We start from the raw sequence: 23,924 nt of genomic DNA on the forward strand, positions 1-23,924 counted from the left end.
GTAGACTGCACTATACTACAGAACTATCTACACTGCTTCCGTTTATTTGCATCATCTTTATATAAGTTCAAATACCATCAGCAGATATATGACACTGCCCAAAACAGCACCATTCCTTTTTGGAGGAAAGGATGTTGGCTGAAAGGAACAAGAATGGAAGAGGTAAACAATACAGAAGACAGGGGCTGCAGGTCCTTGGTGGAAGCCCTGCCCAGCATGTACAAGACCCAGAGAACAACCCTAATATCAACTCCTGCCCCATAAAAGAAACCCAACACAGTGATTCCCAAATCTGTAAAGCAAAGGAGATCCTGAACAAAAAGGAACAGACAGGAGCCTTGAGTTATGCAGGTTGTACAGAAATACAACCATCACCTTAAAAGATAAGCACTGCAGGCACGTAGGTTAAGTTTAAAGGGCATGTTTGTGCTCTGCCTGTGTTGAGCTAGCTGCCTGTATACCATGACACGTATGCCATCATAAGGACTGAGGTTTGGATCCCTAGAACCAAAGCAGAGATGGATGCAGGAGCATGCACCTAGAATCCCAGCAGGCCTAAGGCAAGATGGAACATGCTAAGCTCAAAGGTCAGCTAGTCTTGTATATGCAGTTGTGAGCAAGAGTTATCTTTTCTTTTTGAAAACAGCACAATCTATAATGATATTTTCTTTAAAGACCATGTGTCTTTTATTTTTATTGTTTGTAGTGCTAGGGATGGAACCCAAGGCCCTGCATATGTCAGGCAAATGCTCTGCCACCGAGTTACACCTACAGTCCTCCACTCTATCAAAGATTTTATCAAAAAGTGATAAACTACCATCTGGTTAGTGTTCTGTAAATTAAGGACTGTATACTTACTGAAAATTAGTTATTCAAAATGAAGATATTTGCAATAACAAGGAAAAATTTTTTGCTTTTTTTTTTTTAATTCCAGTTTCAGGGGACCTGAAGGCTTCTGCATTCACACAAAATACCCATACATGTAAAATAAAAATCACTTTTAAAAACTTTTTTGTGAAGGGGTATGGTTCCACCAGTTGCATGCTGATGACTTTATACACCACCACACAAATTGTAAAGGAAAAGCTGAATGGCAGACTGTTGATGGCATACTTGTATTAATTCCCAAACATGTGATGAGTAGTGGTTCTCATCTGTACTTCTATTTTGTGAGGCAACCACAGGGCAGCTTCTCATCCATCTTCCTGGTTCAGTGAGACATGGTCTTTCTGTCTTAGTCCCAAAATTGCTATTACTGAATGTCATAAAACTGCTCAGCTGCCATATCAAATCTATTCCTCCACTATAACAAACCACTATTCATGTACCTGTCCCATGGATATCTGATTGATATTGCCATGTGAAATTTGGGGAACTGACACCATTCTGATCTGGTTTATACTGCACAGTATTATTTATTCAGAATTATATGTTTGTTTTAAAAGTCTATGCAAGTAATAAAACTGCTTAATCACATATAAACTATCCTCTGGGCGATGGACTTGTGACAAGAAGCACTGCCCACTATTTGCGCCTTCTAGTCTCGGCCCTAGCACTGAGCAGATCCTGGGCGGCAGCTCTGCACCCAATTTCACAAAACCCAGAGGAAGCAGGCCTCCCAGGAGCTCTAACCTGGGCAGTATCTTAGGTAAGGAGACAGCAACACCTACCCCAAACAGGGAGTAACTGGGACCCACTGGGACCCAAGAATTCACTCCTGGCCTGGAGCACTGGTTCCTTCCGGTCTGCGCCTGAGCACTGAGCAGATCTTGGACCTCAGCTCTAACCCCAGCAGCAACACTCACCCCACACAGTTCTGACACAACCAAGATAATAGGAAAGATAGGCTCCAGTCAGAGACAGGGCAGGTAGCACTAAGGAGATCTAGATGGCAAAAGGCAAGCACAAGAACATAAGCATCAGCAACCCAGGGTACTTGGCATCATTAGAACCTAGTTCTCCTACACTAGAAAGTCCTGAATTCCCCATATCACCAGGAAAGCAAGGTTCAGATTTAAAATCACTTCTAATGATGATGATAGAGGACTTTAAGAAGGACATAAATAACATTCTCAAAAAAATTGAGAACACAGGTAAACAGGTAGAAGCCCTTAAAGAGGAAACACAAAAATCCCTTAAAGAATTACAAGAGAACACAACCAAACAGGTGAAGGAATTGAACAAAACCATCCAGGACATGAAAATGGAAGTAGAAACAATAAAGAAATCACAAAGGGAGACTACCCTGGAGATAGAAAACCTAGGAAAGAAATCAGGAGTCATAGATGCAAGCATCACCAACAGAATACAAGAGACAGATGAGAGAATCTCAGATGCAGAAGATACCATAGAAAATAATGACACAACTGTCAAAGAAAACGGAAAATGCAAAAAGTTTGTAACACAAAACATCCAGGAAATCCAGAACACAATGAGAAGACTAAGGATAATAGGTATAGAAGGGAGTGAATATTTCCAACTTAAAGGGCCAATAAATATCTTCAACAAAATTATAGAAGAAAACTTCCCTAAAGAACAAGATGCCCATAAACATACAAGAAGCCTATAGAACGCCAAATAGACTAGACCAGAAAAGAAATACCTCCTGTCACATAATAATCAAAACACCAAATGCACAAAACAAAGAAAGAATATTAAATGCAGTAAGAGAAAAGGGCCAAGTAACATATAAAGGCAGACCTATCAGAATTACACCAGACTTCTCACCAGATACTATAAAAGGAGAAGATGGTCATCTAGACAGATGTCATATAGACCCTAAGAGAATACAAATGCCAGCCCAGGCTACTATACCCAGCAAAACTCTCAATTACCATAGATGGAGAAACCAAGATATTCCAGGACAAAACTAAATTTAAACAATATCTTTCCATAAACCCAGCATTACAAAGGATAATAGCAGGAACGCTCCAATACAAGGAGGGAAATTATACTCTAGAAAGAGCAAGAAAGTAATCCTCTTCCAACAAATCCAAAAGAAGAGAGTCACACAAACAATGCCATTGCTAATAACAAAAATAACAGGAAGCAACAATCTCCTCTCCTTAATATCTCTTAACATCAACGGACTCAATTCCCGAATAAAAAGACATAGGCTAAGGACTGGATACCTAAACAGGACCCAGCATTTTGCTGCATACAGGAAACCCACCTCAGTGACAGACTCTCTACCTTAGAGTAAAAGGCTGGAAAATAATTTTTCAAGCAAATGGTCCTAAGAAACAAGCTGGAGTAGCCATTCTAAAACCTTCAGCCTGAGAACACAAAGGGAGGGACTCATGGCTCCACCTGTATAGGTAGTTGAGGGTGGCCTTGTTGGGCATCAGTGGAAGTGGAGGGCCTTGGTGCCTGAAAGTTTGGATTCACTAGAGTTGGGGAATTCAAGAGCAGGGAGGCGGGAATGGGAGGATAGTGGGAGCACACCCTCATAGAAATAGGAAGGGGGGAGGGATGGGATAAGAGGTTTTAGGAGAGAATGGGAAAGGAGATAGCACTGAAAGGTAAATAAATAAAATATCCAATCAGAAAAAAAACAAAACAAAACAGATAATGGGTCTGGCAATTGTAGTTGAGCAGTCAAACTTTTTGTCAACAATTTAATATAAGGATTTCGTATAATCCTGAAGAACAAGGTATTGTAAAAGAGGCCCATGGAACTTTAAAAAGATTGGTCAGACATACTGCTGCTGAGACAAAAAATGATGCCGACCTGTGAGCTTGCTGACTGCCCTGACAAGGGTGACTGGGGAGCTGTATTGGACATATGTTCCTGACCTATCTTTGCTTGACTATATCCCAGATGGGACCAGCTGTCTTGCCTCAAGTTTTTAAGACCTTGTGGGATAGAGAATCGAAAAGAGAAATTATGTCTCTTGTATTCTTCTTAAAGGGGCCCAGCTATTAGGACTCCATCATGTATTGGTCTAGAAATCAATCCAATATGGAAAATAACAGTCTACTTTTGGAAGACTGGATCTGAACTTTGTCAGAGACATATTTGGAAGCTAGCTGTACCTCGCTATGATGTTAGGATAGCAAGAGATAATGTTGGGACAGGATCTGGATTTCAAACAAAGATTAGTGCATGTTTTAAGACTCTTTTAATTGTCAAGCTAAAATTGGTTTTGTCTCTTCTACAGCATTTATTCTAAGTTGCATTGACTGTATAATTTCCAATTGTGTTAGTGTGTTGAAACCTGGCATGTCTGTTACGGGGGTCTATCAACCAGCTTTTGTCTCATTGCCCTGAGTATTAGAAAACCTTGATTCTCTGAAAAAAGCTTGAAAGTGCTGGAAGAAGTGAGTTGGGCTTTAAGCAGAAACAAGAGGGTAGCAGGCTTGATTGTTGCTGGTATAACAGCTTTAATTCCATTAATTGCTAGCGCCACTGCTTCTCCAATAGCATTGACACAAGGAGTTAAGACAACTATTTTTGCTAACCATCTAGCAAAAAAAAAAAAAAAAATGTTACTAATGTATTGAGTATACAAAAGAATTTATATAGGTATCTGGAACAACAAATGATGCTCTATAACCCATTCAAATTATCTGAAGGAGGTTCAGGGTTCAAGAGTTAGGAACCATCCCAAGTGTCATGACAAATATCATTGGAATAGTATTACTTTTGAAATTCACAATGATTGTCATTATAATTAGAAAAAAGTTTAAACACACCTGTAGGATATGTGGCACAATCCCAACACCTGTCTGGGTGTGTTAACTTTGCATAGTGAGATTATGAATTTAAAAAATGCTACTCAGTTGACCTTTGATGCTGCAGATAATCCTGATAAAATTATCCATGGCCTGAGCTCAGTATTTCCATTTTGGACAAACCTCAGGAATGGCATATATAGCTTGATCAGGCTAGCCCTTTTTGTCCTGAAATACTTTTATTCCTGCCCATCGTATTAAGGCTTATCTTTAACAACATCAACATGTTGGCAGCCAAAGTACATGGCTTAAACCTGAAAATGGACCCCCAGACAGAGTTATTAAATTAACAGGCTGGCAAGCCAAGGATGGGTAAGATTCTGTACAGAGCCTTACCAACCTAAGACGTAAGTACATTGCCTTTGATAATGCATATTCCATGACAGGTAAGGAAGGCATTCTTGTCAGAACAACCTAAGATAGGCTCAGTCTTGTTAATGAAATAAAAAAGAGGGAGAGAAGGAGAGCCTTTGGGGCTGCTTAGCAAGAAGCTAACTTGGGCCAAGGACAAGGAAGTGGGCTTCAAGCAGGAATCTGACATTAGACTAGAACAAAGAAGTAATTTCAGGTAGGAGTCTAAATCGTAGGCTACAACAAAGAAGTAATCTCAGGAAGGAATCCAAATATTAGGCCAGAACAAAGAAGTAATCTCAGACAGGAATCTAAATTTTAGGCTAGAACAAGGAAGTAGGTTCAGATGCTCTGGTCATCCTGATAAGCCTTTAGAAACAGTGATCATCATGAGAGTGTTCACTTAACTGGGTTTAATGTCTTGTTTTCTCTTTGACTATTTGTGTTTATTGTATTGCTTATTCTTCGACTATTTGCATCTATTGTATTGCTAGACCCTCAACCTAGAACTGACCTTAATACATGCATGTAATCAAAATGGTATAAAAGCATAAAGGAAGAGGGGGTATAGGATAGGAGGTTCTAGGGAGAGGAAATGGGAAAAGGGGATGACATCTGTATTCTAAATAAGTAAAATATCCAATAAAAAAGAGGAAAAAAAGAACTATTTGACACTGTTGTTTGTGGGTTGTTGAGGGGTTTTTGAGCATCCCCACCCCCACCCCAACCAGGTTTTAGAGATAGGGTTTCTCTGTGTAGCCTTGGCTGTCCTGGAACTCGCTCTGTAGACCAGGCTGGCTTCAAACTCACACAGAGACTGGCCTGTCTCTGCCTCTGTAGTGCTGGGACTAAAGGTATGAGGCACCCCCTCCTGGGGGGCGACACTGCTGTTAAGTGAAAACAGCTATCTATATGTCTAATTGAACACTCTGACACAGAAAAGGCATGTTAGCTCCTTTGTCCTCTAGTTTAATGAAATGTTCTGCCACCCCCCACATCCCCTCTTGGAGCCAGGGTTTCAGGTATCCCAGCCTGAATCTAAACTGGTCTTTCAACTTCTGATCTTCCTGTCTCCACATCTCATGTGCTGGGATTACACAGTTGTCCCACCTGGCAAACTTAAGGTTTCATACACACTACACAAGCAGTCTATAAATTGAGCTATATTCTCAGACCAAATAAATTCTTAATGTTTACTCTTATGATACTAAGTCCTATTCTCTGGTATCAAGACACTTTATACTTAAGCAACTTAAAATCATTAAATGTTTGCTTACTTCACTTTATTCTTTTTATATAATAATCTTTAATCAAAGTACAACAGGCTCTTCACATCTGTGGGGTTTATGTCTGTGGATTCAACCAAACAGATAAAAAATAGTTTGGGGAAAATATTTTGGTATTAAACAGATAATAGTTTTTCTCTTCTACTATTATCTAAATTACAGATTATAATTTAGTGTATAATGCACATCACATGTACATTATATTAGGTATCTGTCATAGAAATAAGTTTACTATAGGCCATGTGAAAGCACTATACTATTACATATCAGGTACTTGAATGTTGTGCTAGGCAGGCTTTTGTCAACTTGATACAAGCTAGAGTCATCTGAGAAGATGCCTCCATTACATTGGCCTGTGGGACCTTTTTTTTTTTTTTTTTTTTTTTTTTTTAAATTAATGATCACAGTGTGAGAGCTCAACCTATTGTAGGCAGCATTACCCTGGCTAGTGGTCCTGGGTGCTATAAGAAAGCAGGCTGAGAAAGCCATTGAGATTAGGTCAGTAAGCAATATTCCTCAGTGGACTCTGCATCAGCTTGGGCTTCCAGGTTACTGTATTGAGTTTCTGCCTTGACTTCCTATAGTGGACTGTATGCTTTAAGAAAATAAAACATTTCTTCCCCAAGTTAGTTTTGGTCGTGGTATCACAGCAACAGAAACCTAACTAGAGCAAGAATTCTCTGATTTTCATATCCCTGGGTGAATAGAGATGTTGTTCTGTTTTTTGTCCCTAGAATATGGAGAGATCAATATTACATCATGAACAGTGTGTGGTGTTACTGTTGGCTCAGTACTTTTAACTAGCTCCTCAGAAAAGAGCATTGGTCAACCTCAGTCATCTTCTCATAAGAGGTAACAAATGAGTAAAGAGTAGGAATATTCACACACAAGCCCCTTCGTGGCAAGACTTGGTTTTCCAGACTGAATAAAAAAAAAGTAAATCTGCTTTTGGGCTCAATTCATTAATTGATTAGTGAGAAATACACATTTCATCTTTCACTTATTCTATTTATATGTCTGGGCATGCATGTGCCACGACACACATATGAAGGCCAGAAGATAACTTGCAACAGTCAGTTCTTTCTCTGCACTAGATGTATCATGGGGATGGAGTCTGCAGGGCCATTTCAACAGCCCATTTCTACATGTTTTAAAAATTGGATATTTTATTTATATTTCAGATGTTATCCTCTTTCCACATTTCCCCCTCTACATTTTTTTTAAATTGACATTTCTAGTATGTTTCGTTAAATTTTTGTACTAAATGAATATTCAACAAAGAAATTAACTTCAACAGGACTTACCGGTGTATAACTATGTACACTTCCAACACTGTTCAAATTAACAGATGCCAAACTCTGGTCTGAGAGACTGTTGTTAAGGCTGCTTCGAGGGCTGTCACTACCATCCTGGTCAGTGTTGTACAATGTTACCTGGAATGAAAAGTACAGCAACCCCTCAGTACACAGTTCCTGTAATGAAGAGGGTTGTAAAGGAGCACTACAAACCACAAGTGAGCCATTAGCAAGACACAAAACACCAAATCTATGTTCGAATGTTAATTCCTTATTCACCATGAAACAATTTTCCTACTGCTCCCAATCTAAAATACATGCTTATCTAGAACATAAACTAAATTTAGTGGATGTAAATTAGTAAACATTTAATATCAGAAGGTTAAAAAATCTATCATGTGTAGTTTCATGTGTGCTGTGTCAATGCATGTATACAAGTGTGCTCCCTTAAAAACTTCATAGGCACCAGTGTCTCTGATACTAAAAACATACTCATAAAACCAAGGATATATGATACAAATTTTTAATTTGCATTATCTGGCATACTGAAAATTATCACAATTTAACCAATTAATTCATTTAAAATCACAATTAATACAATTACATATTAACATTACCCAGTAAATAAGTAAAATGAAAGAGCCATGTTCTACATTTTTGTAAATTCTTGAGGTCTGCTTGAAGGCAAACAGCAAGTATCTCATTAGCAGCTTCCAGAGGCAGTCTGTCACTGTCTACTTAACTTCTCAGGTAACAAGCAAAGTCTTTGATACATCAAAACATGCCAAATATCAAGATCATGAAAGCTGACGTTGCAATATGTAATTAGAAATCATGGCAAATAACTTTTTATACTTAGTTAAAATCTACTGTTCTACCTTGTACTTCCAACTGACTGTTTATCTACACAAAGTTATAACACCATTTGAAAAATAACGATTTCTTAAGTGATATTATGTTGACGTATTTCACTATGCACTGAAAATAAACAAACAAAACCTAATACCTGTTATCATCACCCCAATCTCACCAGAGGCATCTTAGTAGTGTGAAGCTAACAGACTAATTGTAGTAGAGTCTCCTAGAATTCTAGGTTTTTTGTTTGAAACTCAGATTTTACTACAAGAACCAGATAATGCTATTTACCTTAAGGCATCAGAATCACTGTGTTCATTATGTAAGTATTTGTCAACACTAACTATCTGTCAGTTGTTCTCTCAAGTGAAAGCAGTAACCCATGGGCACAGGAGGGGTTAACTCAAGAAACACGTGCTTTTCTTTGAAACACTGTGTTTTGTTCTGTCTGCAAATACTAAGCAGAAGTTTGCTCTGTGGTAACAATTTAATAAAACTTTTTCCTGCTTTACCACAGTAAATCTAGTTTTAAAGTTTTGTTTAGCTTGTATCTATGGCAGTGAAGATTATAAAAGGTGTCCTGCTTCAATTAATGGTATCTAGCTAATGTTACCCACCAATTTGGTACACCAGTGAAAATAAAAATTTAAAAACATTAAATATGTTATTATGAAGCCAGTTCTGAACTCAACGGACTCACTACAAACAACTGAGTTACTCAGATATCCACAGCTGACTACATTTTGGGAACTAATGACACTACTTACCTCTGGTTTCCCTAAACCCTGATACTGCTCTTCCTCCTAGCCATCCATGTTAGCAGCGGGCCTCATCTCCTATCTCACCACATGGAGATCTACCACTACTGCCAGGATTTTCTATGTTAAAAATCATTTATGGTTTCTCTTTCACAAACACCTGTTTCCTATTGCATATCTGCTCTAAATATTATTGCCTTTCCCCTATCAAAAAATATTTTATCTAACTGAAAACATTATCATCTTTTATGAATTAGATCTCAGACTTACCTAAAATTGGTTTTTCCTCACTGAAGATGATTTTTCCTTTGACACTTATTGAAAGCATTGTTGGACTTATTCAGTTTGTCTAGTCTTATGTTAGTACCAATTTCATTTATTGTAAGCTTTCTCTTGCTTAATATTTGGGAGAAAAATCTTCATTTAAATGTGTGTGTATGCAGGGCAGATTGCCTCAGTTGCCAAGTTCAGCAATGTTTTCCACCTCTTTCTAACAGTGATTCTCAGTGACCTAGAGTTCACCAACTAGGCAAGTAGACTGGGCTAGCCACTGAGCCACAGATCCTCCTTTCTCCACCTCTCCAGTACGAGGGTCACAAATGCACCTCATCACATCCAGTGTCTTTACAAGGGTTCCAGAATTCACTCAGGCACTTGTATCTGTGAGCTCCTATGGTTTGAATATGAAATGTGTCCCACAGATTCAAATGTCTTGGTCTCCAATTGATGCCACCATTTGGGGAGGTTGCAAGGCCTTCAGGGGGTGTGAACCTTGAGATTCTAACACTTCCTGCACCACTTCCTGTTCACTTTCTGCCTTCTGAATGCTGATGCAATATGACCAGCTACCCTTGCTGCCATGACATCCCACAATAGTGAGTGTAAACCCTTTCTCCCTTGAATTCATTCTAGTTAGGTACTGTCACACAAATAAGCAGTTACTACACAGGCAACTGCCTTACCAACTGAGCCATCCCAAAGGCCCATTACCCCACACTTCTCAGTTTGTCATTTATCTACATCTCTTCCTCCCTCCCTACTTTCCTTATCCAACTAACAAACCATCAGCATCAACAAGAAAAACTGACTTTTTTTACAATCATCTTCTGCATAAAGACTTTGCATTTACTTAATTATGGCTTTATTTTCTACCAATTATTGATGATCTGATTACTGCTTTTTCTCCAATTATGGGCTGCTCCTACTTCTTTGCCTCCTGGTCCTTTCTGTTGCTCCGAGAGCAGCACTAGGACTGCAGGTATGTATCAGCACACTCAACTGCTGCCTGGGACTTTCTTACCTCATACATTAGGACTTTCACCTTTTACAGACATGTGGTTCTGTGTGCTTATAAATGTTTACCGGATTCTCATTTAATTACTGTTTTATAAAATACTTTCTAGCTCACTCTCCCCACCCCCGCCTTTTTAAACCATAGTCCTTTACTGAATTTTGTTTTGTTTCCAGATACTTAAACCATTAATATTTAACTGAGGCTATTACTTTATGACTCACAGGCTTTGAAGTCACCTGTATTTCATTGATTTAAAGTATTTTCTAATCTATGGGGTATACAATTTGTATGTTATAGCATGCCTTCCAAATACTGATTTTGGTAACTACTCCATGGGTACTCAAAAATATATTACGCAATTGGTGGATATATACTGTACATAATTTAGATTTTCTAATTTGGGTTCAAATTTTCTATAACTCTAATGGAATTTTTTTATTTATCATGATCTTGATATTCTTGTTCTGAGTTTATCGACATGTTAAACTCTAACATTACAAATAATGATTTGTTCATTTTTTTTTCAATCCTGTCATTTAAGGATATGCTATTAGATGTATACAAAAATTGTCACTTCATAATCAATACAAACACCCCCCTTATAAAATACAACTTTTCACTTAGGACAAATCTTCTAGAAGTACTACAGAGCTAGATCTTTTCTTCAACCAGTGTAAAACTCTTACGTATAAGTCAAGTACCACTCATATTTACATTTCATGCTATTCCTGGTATAACTAGATTTTAAAAACTGTTTTCTTTCCTCCCAATTCTTCTTTGTTCCTTCCTTTCTTACTTTTCAGATTTTCTGTTTCCTTATTATACTGGTGTGTTGTTTTATTATTGTTTAAAATAACGTGGAGCAGTGATGGTTTGTTTGTAAGGCATGGAACGCTGGTCAGTAATTTATGGAAAACTGTGGCTCCAGATGATCTCTAAAGAGAATTTAGCTGTCTTTTAACAAAAATATTTACCTATCACTCTACAAGCAGTTGAGGTTAGTCTATGATGGTCTGTCCTTACTCACAGGACAAAGGCAACTTAATATAAATTGGCAGCCTACATTATTCACCACAGCTCTCACTGAAGACTGTCAAGTGTAATCTTTGTCCCCTGTTTGGAAAGACTGCTAGATTCTGACTAGTGGTGAGTCTATTTTCTTTATATCTGAGAACAAGCTCACAGAATTAGGATTTCACAAATGCTTAAAAGTGGATTTTGCTTACTTAAACTTCAACTTCTGGTATTCCTCAGGGTCTTTTCTCCTAAGCATTCACTTCATAGTCCCCTCCCGCTGGTTTCTGTAGCTCTCACACATGCCTGTCTCAGGTTCCTGTTCTGCGGTCCCTGTCAGGGTCTGTCAAGTAGGAAATGTCCCAAAGGACATGCTCCATGTATTTGCCTGGTCCCTTAATGACTAGTCGTCTCTATCTCCATTTCCTCCTTCCTCTTTAGCCCCTCATATAGATGTGCTAACATGTTTGTACAGGTTGGGTAGGGGGAAAAGGCAGAATGGTTTGTCTGGTATTAGTTATCTGAAAATAAGATCTAAAATCTGCAGCTCCTTGAACATCATACAATTTGATCAGAAGATCCTAACATTATTTCTTCCTGGGTTTTAACTTCAACTGTCCATGTCTGGGCCCTCAGCATCTCAGCAAAAGCTTTATTAGAGATTTCTGGTTTCAAACTATAAACACTTCAACAGAAAATTTTCAGTTAGATGCCCATCATTAGAGATGCTATTTAGATGTCTAGGCCCTAGTCAAGATAGAATAACAGAACTATTAGGACTTCACCAAACTCCATCAGCACTAGGAAACACACAAATACTCCCTCCCCCGCTAAGGACAGTGATCATTCCACAGATTGCCATGTGGGAAGAAAAATTACTATACTTCCACTGCTAGTGTCCTTTCAAAACTGAAATCTGCTCACATCACGAACAAATTCTTGACAATCTTTACCTTCCTACAAACAGATCCCATAGATGCAATGATGTATACATTTGTATTTACATATGTGCATGAGAAAAATGGAAGCAGAAAAGGCACCAAGTGTAGACAGGCTAGAAGCGGAAGGCAGAGGTTACAGGGACAAAGTAAACACGAGTGAAGATTGTGAGCACAAACAACAAAGACTCAACTCAAGACTTCTGTGCTCCATAGGAAAGGACACCTCAGGAAGCTCCCAGAGCACATTAGACTTCCAACACAGTAGAAATGTCTTGGGGAGAAGAGGCATTTGCACTCCACTGTGTATCTAACCACCAACATCTCCAAAAATACAGCAGACTACCAAATATGATTTCTGGGTGCAATTTTAGACTTGAATATCACAAAACAGTTTGAACACCATCACAATGGCTTCTAATATGTTGCTAGAATTATGGAAATTGTTTGTTTTATTGGATCCTGTTGACTTCTGTGATGACTACTGTTGTCAACTTGACAGGATCTAGCATCACCCATGAGAGGAGGCCTGAATATACCTGTGAGTGATTATCTTGATTGGATTAACTGATCCATGGGGAGGACCATTCATTGGGTGGAGATCCTGGACTATATAAAATGAAGAAATCAAACTAAGCACTGATACTCATCATGCTGTAACCTTGACTTACCTACCATGATGGACTATACTCTTGAACTGTGAGCCAGGATGAGCTCTTTCTCCCTCAAGTTATTTGTCAGAGTACTTTATAAAATCAGCAAGCAAAGAAACTAAGAAAGATTTCATAAAATTTAACAACTCTTTTCTTCAACTACATAGTTGAAAAGCCAACCAAATTTCAAAATAAATTGATAAATGAAAATACTAGCTCAGAAATTCTATCAATGGGAACTGGCTGAGTCAAATATTTAAATTAGTATATAACTTTTCAATAAGCATGTTCCAATTCTCCCCAACAAATATTTTCTTCTAATTGTTTTAATTTATTATAATCATTATTATGGAGTGGCAGGGGAGACACTACCAGGGATTGGACCCAAGGCTTACTTTTACATGCTAGGGAAATACTGAGCTATATATATCTAGCTCCTAAAAAAAAAACTGTTTTTATTACATTTAGTTACTTATTTTGTGGAGGGGGGGGCAATCAGGTGAGCACATAGAAGTCAGAAGACAACTTGAAGGAGTCCATTTTCTCACTATAGGTCTCACCTTAAGAACTGAACTCTTTAAGTTCTCAGGCTTAGCAGCAAGCACTTCTAGCTACTGGGCTATCTTGTCAGTCTATACATTTTTTTGAAAACAAGGTATCACTAAGTTGTCCAGATTGGCCTTGACCTCATTCTGATGCCCACACAGACTCTGAAATTGTGATCCTTCTGCTTAACTTCCTTTGTAGCTGTAATGAATAGGACAACCCCCACCCGAACTGGCATTTGCGCATACACTTCAAAACATTCTAGATTCAAGTCTCAAGCTGTCACATATAGATGGAGCAAATTTATATCATCCTTAAACTTCATCATACATAACAATTGCCATTACTCAAGGACATTTAAAAATGTTTAAAAAGTGGAATTACTTTGTTAGTCACAGTGTTGATTGCCAGAGTTGGAGAGGCACTTCCCGAAATAATACACTCCATTCCCAAAGAATCTGAATCTATGCTATATGGAGTTGAGGCCTAAAATACAAGAACAAAATAAACAATTATTAGCTCGTATATCCAATAATTTGACACAGTTCAAAGGGATTTTATCAAATTCTCCAATATCCAGTTTTGTGCTTTTTTCAAATATGAAAATAAGTAGCTATTTAAAATCCCTTCTTACTATATTCTGGCATGCTACCAACCTTGCTACCAACTTGCTACCAACTTGGGAGGTGTCCTCCCAAGTCGGCTGGTCCTCCCTTACTATATGTAGTGAGTCTCATGATAGGGTGGTGTGGCGGAGCTGGCTCCTAACAGCTTCTCCACTTCTCCTTTTCAGCAACAGTTAGTTATCTACCCATAGCTGCACGCTAGGGACCACATTTCCCAGACTTATCTGCAGCTAGCTGTGGCCATGTGACTATGCCATGGTCAATGGAATGTTGAGTAATACATGCAACTTCTGCAGCATTTCTCTGAAAGGAGTTTGTGTGTCTACAATCTCTCCCTCGAATTGTGAAATATACATATGGTGGGAATAGTGTTGTTTAGCCTGAAAGCTGAGTTAGGCAAATATTGAGAAACCCTGGGAAAAAAAGATTAGAAAGAGTCTGGACATCTAAATGACTGTATATGCCTCTGACTTCATCTATACCTGTCTCCACCTGAGAAACAGGTATCTCATTTAGGCCTCTGTTATATTATTGTTACTGCTTACATAGAAAAGTGACAAAACAATATCTTAAATAATACATCCTATGCACTGTTATAAACATGAGTTTCCAAAGCAATATACAAATGTCTGCATTTAAAGAGTATGTGTCTCAAAAGAATTTTCCCTCGTGTTAAAAATGTAAGAAATGCAAATGTGAATAACTTGTGACCATGGTACTGATTCTCTAGCAAGAAATCTCACCCTCACATGGCACAATTGAGCACAAACTCTTAAAAGCACACACATGGGGCTACTGGCATCATTTAATACCAGTAACTATGGGATTGCATGAGTCCCAAGGCCCTGGATCATCCTACCACCAAAGCAACAGGAAACTCTAAGAGGAAAAAAAAAAATCCAAGGATGCCCATCTAAGATTCAAATGTTACAATGAATTAGTATATGTTCATGAAATAAAGAACATTTGAACAAAATAAGAAAAAGCTCAGTGAAGAGATTAAAAACATGAAAATGAATAAAAACTAGATAAATACTATTTGTGAAAGAAAAATAGTGGAGTTTATAAGAATGAAAAAGAAAGAGGAAAACAATTAGTAGTAACTTGAACAACAAACAAAAACTAGAGAAAGCAGAGAGCTTCAGAAAGCTGAGTCTCAAATGGTCTAACCAGGAACTTCACTAAGATATTAGAACTGATAAGTGCTCTTTATAAAATGGAATACAACAATCTAGTAAGACCCAGTAGCTTTTCCATATTCCAATAATGATTTCACATGAACTCATAAAAACAACCCAATTCTTAAGAGCTCACACCCCCACAATCTGTTGATCAAGCTATCCAAAGTAAAAAATGTTCAGTGAAAATTATCAAGTACTTTAAAAAGAAACTGAAGGAAATACTAGAAACAGAAAGACCTGCTGCCTATGTGAGAACACATTAATATGTTCACCCTACCCAAAGTAAGCTATAAATTCAATGTAGTATTCATTAAAATACAAAACAGCATTCTTCACAGAATCAGGGGGAATAAAAAAAAAAAAATCAACCAAACAAACCTAAAATTCATATTGAAACCAACCCAACTCTAGACAAACAAAGCAATTATGAGCAAAAAGCCAAGGCACAGGTACTACAACACCTGATTTCATTCCACACAACAGAGTCACAGTAACAAAATCAGCATAGTACTAATATAAAAACACTTAGGCCAATGGATCAGAACAGATAATCCAGAAATAAATTCACCCACCCTCAGTGTACTGGTTAATTTTTTTTCCCATCAGCTTGATACAATCTAGGGATCATCTGGGAAGAAAAAAACCTGTGTTGATAAAATTCCCCCAATAAGGCTGGCCTGCAGATACCCCTGTGGGGATTCTTTAACAACTGATGAAAGGGCCCAGCCCACTGTAGGCAGTGCAACGAGGTCCTGAGTTCCCTTTTTTAAAAAGGCCCCTAAGCAAGCTGCAGAGAACAAGCCAGTGAGCAGCATCCCTCTTCTGTGGTTTCTGCTTTCGTTCCTGCTTTGGCTTCCCTCAGTGATAGATATATAAGCCTTCCCTCTTCAAGTTGCTTTCGGTCATGGTCTTTAACAAAGCAATAAAATGCAGAGTAGGACATATAGAGCTAAGCAAATGTGCCCAAGTACATCAGACCAAGAACAGCTTCTTTACAAATGGAGCCAGAGAAACCTGATGTCCATATGCAGAACACTGAAACTGAAGACCAATAACTATCAACCCAGAATGGGTCAAAGCCTTAATGTAATACCTAAAACTAAAAATTCTAGAAGAAAAACATAGGGAAAATGTTTCAAGATACAGAAATAATCAATTATTTTCTGTATAGAACTATAGAACAACAGAAAACAAGCAATAATTAAGAAATGAAATTACATCAAACTAAAGGGCTTCCTTCTACATGACAAGCAAAACAGTAATGAGACATCCATTAAATACAAGAACTATCTTTCAGCTGATGAGCTGCTAATATCTAAATCGCTAATATCTAAAGCGCTAATATCTAAACAATTAGACCAACTGAAAGGTGGCCAACATTCTAATAACACATTTCTCAAAAGAAACCATGAAAAAGCCAGGAGTGGTGGTTCATTCCTTTAATCCCAGCACTTGGGAGGCAGAGACAGGAGATCTCTGTGAATTCAAGCCAGCCTGGTCTATTTAGCAAGCTCTAGCCAGCAAGAGTGCACAGTGATATCCTGGTCTCAAACAAAACAAAAAGAACATATAAAAACAATGTTGAATATGATTAGACATAAAAATGCAAATTAAAGATATAAGACAGAAAATAAAACAATACCACTCAAAATGCTACATACTAAAACACAAAAACCAAAGAAAATGCTGATAAAATGTAATAACAAAGGAATGCTCCTAAGTCCACGGCAACATAAGTAAAGCTACTACAAGAATCGGTGTGAAGTTTCCTCAAAATTTAAATTAGGAGTCAAAGAGTTGACTCAAGACATTATGAGCACTTGTTTGTCCTTCCATAGGACCTGGATTTAGTTCTCAGAACCCACATGGCAGTTTACTGTCTGTAAGTCTAGGTCCCAGTGGATCCAATGCCCTCTTCTGACCTCTAGAGGTGCAAAGCACGCATGTGATGCACAGACATACATACAGGCAAAATACTCATGCACATAAAATAAAACAACTTTAAAAAGTAAATTCAGAACCACATCACTCAGCTCTCTTACTCCTTGGCATGCAACAATGAAGTCAAAACACTATTATTTACCAATATTTACCAGAGCTATTCTAATAGCTGAGAGATGACCATCAATAATTGTAGACACAGTATACATATAACTGTGCATATACACATGGATATATTCATACATATACAAAGTAGAGTAGCTTTCAATAATGAAGAATGAAATCTTACAGGAAAGATGAAGGACATCAGGTTAAGTGAAATAAGGCAGAAGAAAGACAAGTGTAATGTCTAAGCTCATAAATTGAAACTAAAGCAAACCCTTTCTCAAGTTGCTTTTTCAGTCTCAAGTAGAAGAGTGAACAAATGCTGGTGACGGAGTAAACAGCTCAATCAACCCATTATGCATTAGCAACTCAAGATGTATGCACATGTGAAAATCCCACTGTAAAAATACAATTAAAAATATAAAAATGTAACTAGTGGTACGACTTTGAGAACAGAAAAAGTGACATGAAAAAAAATAATGATTAACATTTAAAAATTTAGCAAAAGACAAATCTGAAAATGTGAGCAGCTCAGTGAACCAAGGAGAAATTCAAAGGGAAAAGAAAATGATGCTTAGATACATTTAATTGAAAACACAGAACATAAACACAGAAAACATCCAAAGAAAAAGAACATACTGCATACAGGGGAATATTAACAGGAAAATGACTTGTGGGTTTCTCAACAGAAATGACAGTACTATTCTCAAAACTCCAGGAAACAAACATAAGTCAATCCATACTGTTTTATTAATGTAAACATTCAAGAAAGCAACACAATAGGCATGATGTGATAGTGTCAGTCACAGTGCTTGGGGCTTATGTAAGGACATGTAAGTCTGAAGACTGCCTAGTCTTACAAATCAAGAATCTATCTCAACATAGGCATACACACATGCATGCACTGATGTGATTTCAAAAAGGAAAAGAACTCCCTTTCAGAGAGAGGGAAAAATAAGTGAATTTATTGGTAAAAAATATAACTAAAAGGTCTTTTGCTCAAAGGCAAAGTATAACAGAGAAAAATTAGGACTTTGAGGTATACATTAAAGCATCAGAAACAGATGATGACATAGAAGACTATTATTTTCCTCTCAAGTTTTAAAACTCATGCAAAAATTGTAACACTGTCTTTGCAAGAACTGTCATTGTATACAGACAATATATTACAATGAGGGAGATTCATGAGGAAAATAGTAAAAATGCCTATGTGAAAAAGTACAATACTAAGTAAACTGTGAATGTGATAGTATACTATCTCTTTATTAACTTAAGACCCACCCCATGAGAGAGAGAGCCAACCCCTGACTCTATTAATGATACTCTGCTATGCTTGTAGATAGGAACCTAGCATAACTGTCTCCTGAAAGGCTTCATCTAGCGGTGGATGGAAGCAGATACGGAGATCCACAGTCAAACACCAGGCAGAGCTCAGGGAGTCTTGTGGAAGAGTGGGGATAGAACTGACAGAGTCAGAGGGGTCAAGGATACCACCAGAAGACCTAGAGGGTCTCACAGTCTGAACCACCAACCAATGAGCATGCAGGGGGCTGGACTTAGCCCCCCCCCCCCGACATTTGTAGCAGATATGCAGCCTGGTCTTCATGTGGGTCTCTTAACAATTGGAGTGAGGACTGTCTCTGACTCTGTTGCTTGCTATTAGATCTCCTTGCCCTACTTGGATTGCCTGGTTGTGCCTCAGTGGGTAATGAGTTGCTTAGTCCTGCTAAGACTAGACATCCCAGGGTGGGGTGGTAGCCAAGGGGGGTCTCTGAAGAGAAGGAGAGGATGTAATAAGGGAGGGGATGTGTAATAAGGAGACGGGGAGGAGGCGGGTGGTAATTGGGATGTAATATGAATAAAAAATATGAAAAAATAAAAAGATATTCTTTTCTAATTCTGTGTCCACCTTCCAGCTCTTGTCTTAAATGTAAATGATACCTAACTGCACACAATTTAGTTTTTTTTTCTTCACCAAAAAGTACTAAGTATTTCAACTTCATGGTGTTTCAAGACAAACAAACAAACAAAACCCCTGGAGAATTATAGACTAATTTTTTTAAAGACAGTATATTTTAAATAGTTCATATAATACTTGGCCTTTTTTTTTTTTTAAGATTTATTTATTTAATGTATGTGAGTACACTGCAGCTGTCTTCACATATACCAGAAGAGGGCATTGGGCCTCATTACAGATGGTTATGAGCCAACATGTGATTGCTTGGAATTGAACTCAAGACTTCTGGAAGAGCAGTCAGTGCTCTTAACTGCTGAGCCATCTCTCCAGCCCCTACTTGGCCTTTTTCAAATAATTTGTATGATAATGTTTTAGAGAATTTAAGACAAAACTTCCCACAGCGACTTCCCTTAAATGGTCCTCTAACTGTTCCTTGAAAGCTCATACTCCACACAGGAGTTGGAGTGACACTCCTAACAACTCTCCCTCATGTACAACCTGTCTTTACAGTGGGTATAAAGACCAGGCAGCCTGCCTCAGGCTTCCACCTTCAACCGCTGCTGTCAACCCTACTATTCCTTCCTTCTTGCACCACGTCAAGTACATTTCTACTTTAGAAGCATCAGACCTGTAGGACCTCAGAAGGAATTCTTTCCTAGACCTGACAGTCAACCAACTTAAAGCTTACACACAAAGACACCCCCAAAGACTAACTACCTTTGTTCCTAATTTTACTGTTCTGTGATAACTAAATTAAGGGACGTTAGATTCACATGTTTCTAAAACAATCCAATGGTTATTAAAAATGTAAAGTAGTCTAATAAAAGCAATATATACACCAAGCAGTAGTTGGTTCACACCTTTAATCACAGCAGTCAGTCAGGAAACAGATGGACCTCAGTGTTTAAATTCAGCCTGGTCTACAAAATAAGTTCCAGGACAGCCAGGGCTACACAGAGAAGCCCTGTCTCGTAAAACCAAAACCAAAAGCAAACCAACCAAGCAACCAAAAAGAAAAAGGCAATATATACTACAGAACACTACATACTTTACAACCCTGGTAAAACCAAAACCAAAAGCAAACCAACCAAGCAAACAAAAAGAAAAAAGCAATATATCCTACAGAACACTACATACTTTACAACCAGCCCCCAAGAATATTTCCCTGTGAAAAATACAGACACATGGATTTCTCAGGGCAGGAAGTTACTGTGACTTTAAGCATTTTCTTTCAGGTATGTACTAACCAACTGATTGCATGCACCCTACTCTCAGCACATCTCTTCATACAGGCTCCTCTCCTACCCTGCCAACTAACAAGACAATTTGGGCCAAAAGAAAGCATCAGCAAGCAGTACTGAGAAAATGTGGTCCACATGAATGTCTTGTTTTTGAAATAGCAAAAACTTGAATTTCTCAAGTACTATGTCTATATTTACATTACTGCTCCACCTTGAATCTTGGGTTTCTTTAGACTCTGACTATACAACTGTCAACAGTCAGGGTGGGGGACTGGCTCTAGGGGGAATCTGGGACTTCAAAGGTAAACAAGGTTTCTCTAAGAATAACAGTAGAAAAAAAGGAAGCTTGACATACAAAGAGTGCATAGCTGCCGACTGATTACCAATTCCAAATTCTGAATATGAAGTCAAACTCCAGGAACCTCCAAAGAGATTAATAACAAAAGAAAGCACTAATTTCTCATCCCCTTTGTCTTACCCATTCAGACTACTTGATGATATCATGGGCTAAACAATGTAAACATATTTTCCCTACCTTCAAATTTCTGGATATTCATATCCAGGCATGTTTTTTGAGATAGGGTTTCTCTTGTGTAGCCCTGGCTGCCCTGGAACTTACTGTGTAGACCAGGCTGGATTTCAACACTGAGATCCATCTGTCTCCCTGACTGACTGCTGGGATTAAAGGCATTAACCAACTAACAGCTGGAATATAAACTACTTTTATTAGAATACTGGTTCACTTAAAATGCCAATAATCAAGGCCCCAAAATTCATTATTTAATTTTACAGAATTGATGGCTGGCCTACAACATCAGTTCTTCTGTGGTCATACTCACATAGCCCTAATTCAAACCTAGTCTGTGGTCCTAATTGTAAAGTTTTTTTTTTTTTTCTTTTCTTTCTTTTTTTTTTTTTTAAGACAGAGTCTCTGCCTGCCTGCCAATTGTAGGAATGTAAAACCATGCCAGTAAGTTTGACAGGGTAGAACAGGTCGAGACCCCAAGACTTGGTGGGCACATGCCTGAGGCTTAGGTGACCCCAGCTCTCTGTCAGATTTCTGACTTGGAACACCCGCCATGCCTCCATGCTTCTCACATAAAAGAGACTGAGGTCCAAAACAGAGTCCTCTATGCTAATGAGGTACCTAGAGGCCAAGAGAGCTTAGCCAATAAGCTTCCTTTCCCAGACATCCCTCCCTACAAAAGGTATTTTATCTCAGGCCCATCCTGAGAAGTTGGGTATGGTACATTATACATCCATTTTTCACCATGAACAACCAATAAACTATTCGGAACCATGGATTCTCTCTTTTCATCATGATCTGCCATGGGGAGCCATGAAGAATGACTTTGTCTACAGAGCCAAAATGAAACTTTCATCTCTCTCTGCTTCCAGCCACAACAGCCACCAAGCCTGCATCCATCAAGCCCAGGCTAGACGCTGTCCCCAGCCTGAGGGCTCCCGATACCATTCTCTGCTGTTCTGCAACTCCCGGCGGAGCCTGGATGCCAAGAGTCTGGGAACCCCAGGGTCGCAGGCCCAGGGACCTCCGAACAAGCTTCCCACACCTCAGACTGCACTTTCCCAACCCGTGTCTCTGTGCTTCCCTTCAGCCCAGCACCACCATGGGGGTGGAATAAGCAGCGTGGGGTAAGTGCAGCCAAATTCCCTGAGTTCCGCCTGGGTGGCCTTGCCCTGTGGCCAACAGCATATCTATATACCTATATCTATTATCTATATCATCTTGGTCCTTTTCTTCAAGGCTTAGAAATTTTTTTGCCAGCAGCAGGCAGGCATATGTCAAATTTATTTCATCGCACATTACTCCATTTTCTTCACATTACAATCTTTTTTTCCTGACTTACTTTGCAAACATTTAATATCCACTAGAGGCTGTGTAAAACACTAATGCTAGAGACATGAATACTTTGTTCCCTGTCTTTGAGGGGACATTAGTCCAGAGGAGGAGAAAATACAGAACATATAGAAAAATTACTATAAAGTGTGTGTGATTTTATAAAAAGAACCTTATAAAAATTCTACAGCACCACAGATGCAAACACAACGAAAGGCTGTGCTGAGTAGTCAACAGCTGAAGCGAGTCCAGCAGCATAAGAGGATGAGCAGGGGTGTTTAGCTGTAATGCTGCAACTGTAAAAGGGGGAGGAGAAGTTGACTGCATGTTGACTGCAAGTTGACTGCATGGCAGCTGATGTGTTGACTATACCTATTATAATACATATTAAAATATCAACCAAAGGTCTTTTTCTCTTTCACTCTTGGAAATTAGCTTTAACCATGGATTCATACCAACACAAGCACACAGACTGTATACAGAATAACTACCGTATAGGTGAAAGAAGAGGAAAGCACTGTGAGGACAAGGAAGAAAATGTGATGTAACCATGAAGAACATCTGTGAAATGTCTGTCATTTAAAAATCAATCCACAATCTTTGAGGTACAGAACAAAGCTACCAGATTAAAGCTCAGAAGCTTGGAGTGTGAGACTCACACAGCAGATGTGTCCTAATGAGTAAAACCTTCACAACAATTTCTAAATTGCCTCCCTTGCTCCAAGTGTGAGGATCAAAAAAAAAAAAAAAAAAAAAACAGGCTGAAAAATGCTCTGAAGATACACAAACTATAAGACGAAATCTTACTTTTCTTGTGATTACACGTCATCTACTGGAAACGAACTTTAAGAGTCTACATTTCTGATACGCTCAATACTCATGAATCATGACAATGAGCTTTACCCGTTCTACAGATCTTGCCCTCTTCTTTGGCCGAGTAGGCAGCGCGTCTTCCTTCGGATTGGTGTCTATTGCCCAGTAAGAACCCTAAAGATAAAAAAAAAAAAAACGAATTATATTCATTGTATATTACAGTAAACCTTAAAACATTTAAAGAAATATTAATAATTGTGTCTTGAATAGGTATGGGCCCCATGGACTTATGTGTTTGTTTGAGTGCTTGTCCTACATGGAGTGTCACTACTAGGAAATATGGCCTTGTTGAAGGAAGTGTGTCACTGTGGGGGTGGACTCTGAGATCTCCTATGGCCAAGCCTCCATCCACAACCCCTCCTGGTTGCCTTCAGATCAAGATATAGAACTCTTGGCTCCTCCAGCACCATGTCTGCCA

The 23,924-nt window shown here is 38.5% G+C and overlaps 1 protein-coding gene across 3 annotated transcripts in view; it reads right to left on the reverse strand.

Annotated features, from left to right (window-relative positions):
* Window positions 1-23,924, reverse strand: part of Foxj3 (forkhead box J3) — a 92,248-nt gene that overhangs the window by 10,325 nt on the left and 57,999 nt on the right. For 2 of the 3 annotated variants that reach the window (XM_034502466.2, XM_034502468.2), the window contains exons 5-7: window positions 23,537-23,620; window positions 14,109-14,210; window positions 7,676-7,804 (exon numbers count right to left, since the gene is read on the reverse strand). In XM_034502466.2, the coding sequence (XP_034358357.1) occupies window positions 7,676-7,804; window positions 14,109-14,210; window positions 23,537-23,620 (315 nt within the window). The remainder of the gene's footprint in view (window positions 1-7,675; window positions 7,805-14,108; window positions 14,211-23,536; window positions 23,621-23,924) is intronic. The other variant, XM_034502469.2, reaches the window with a different exon arrangement.

Source organism: Arvicanthis niloticus, chromosome 5 (genome assembly GCF_011762505.2).
Source record: "Arvicanthis niloticus isolate mArvNil1 chromosome 5, mArvNil1.pat.X, whole genome shotgun sequence".
In the NCBI taxonomy this organism is placed as follows: Eukaryota; Metazoa; Chordata; class Mammalia; order Rodentia; family Muridae; genus Arvicanthis; species Arvicanthis niloticus.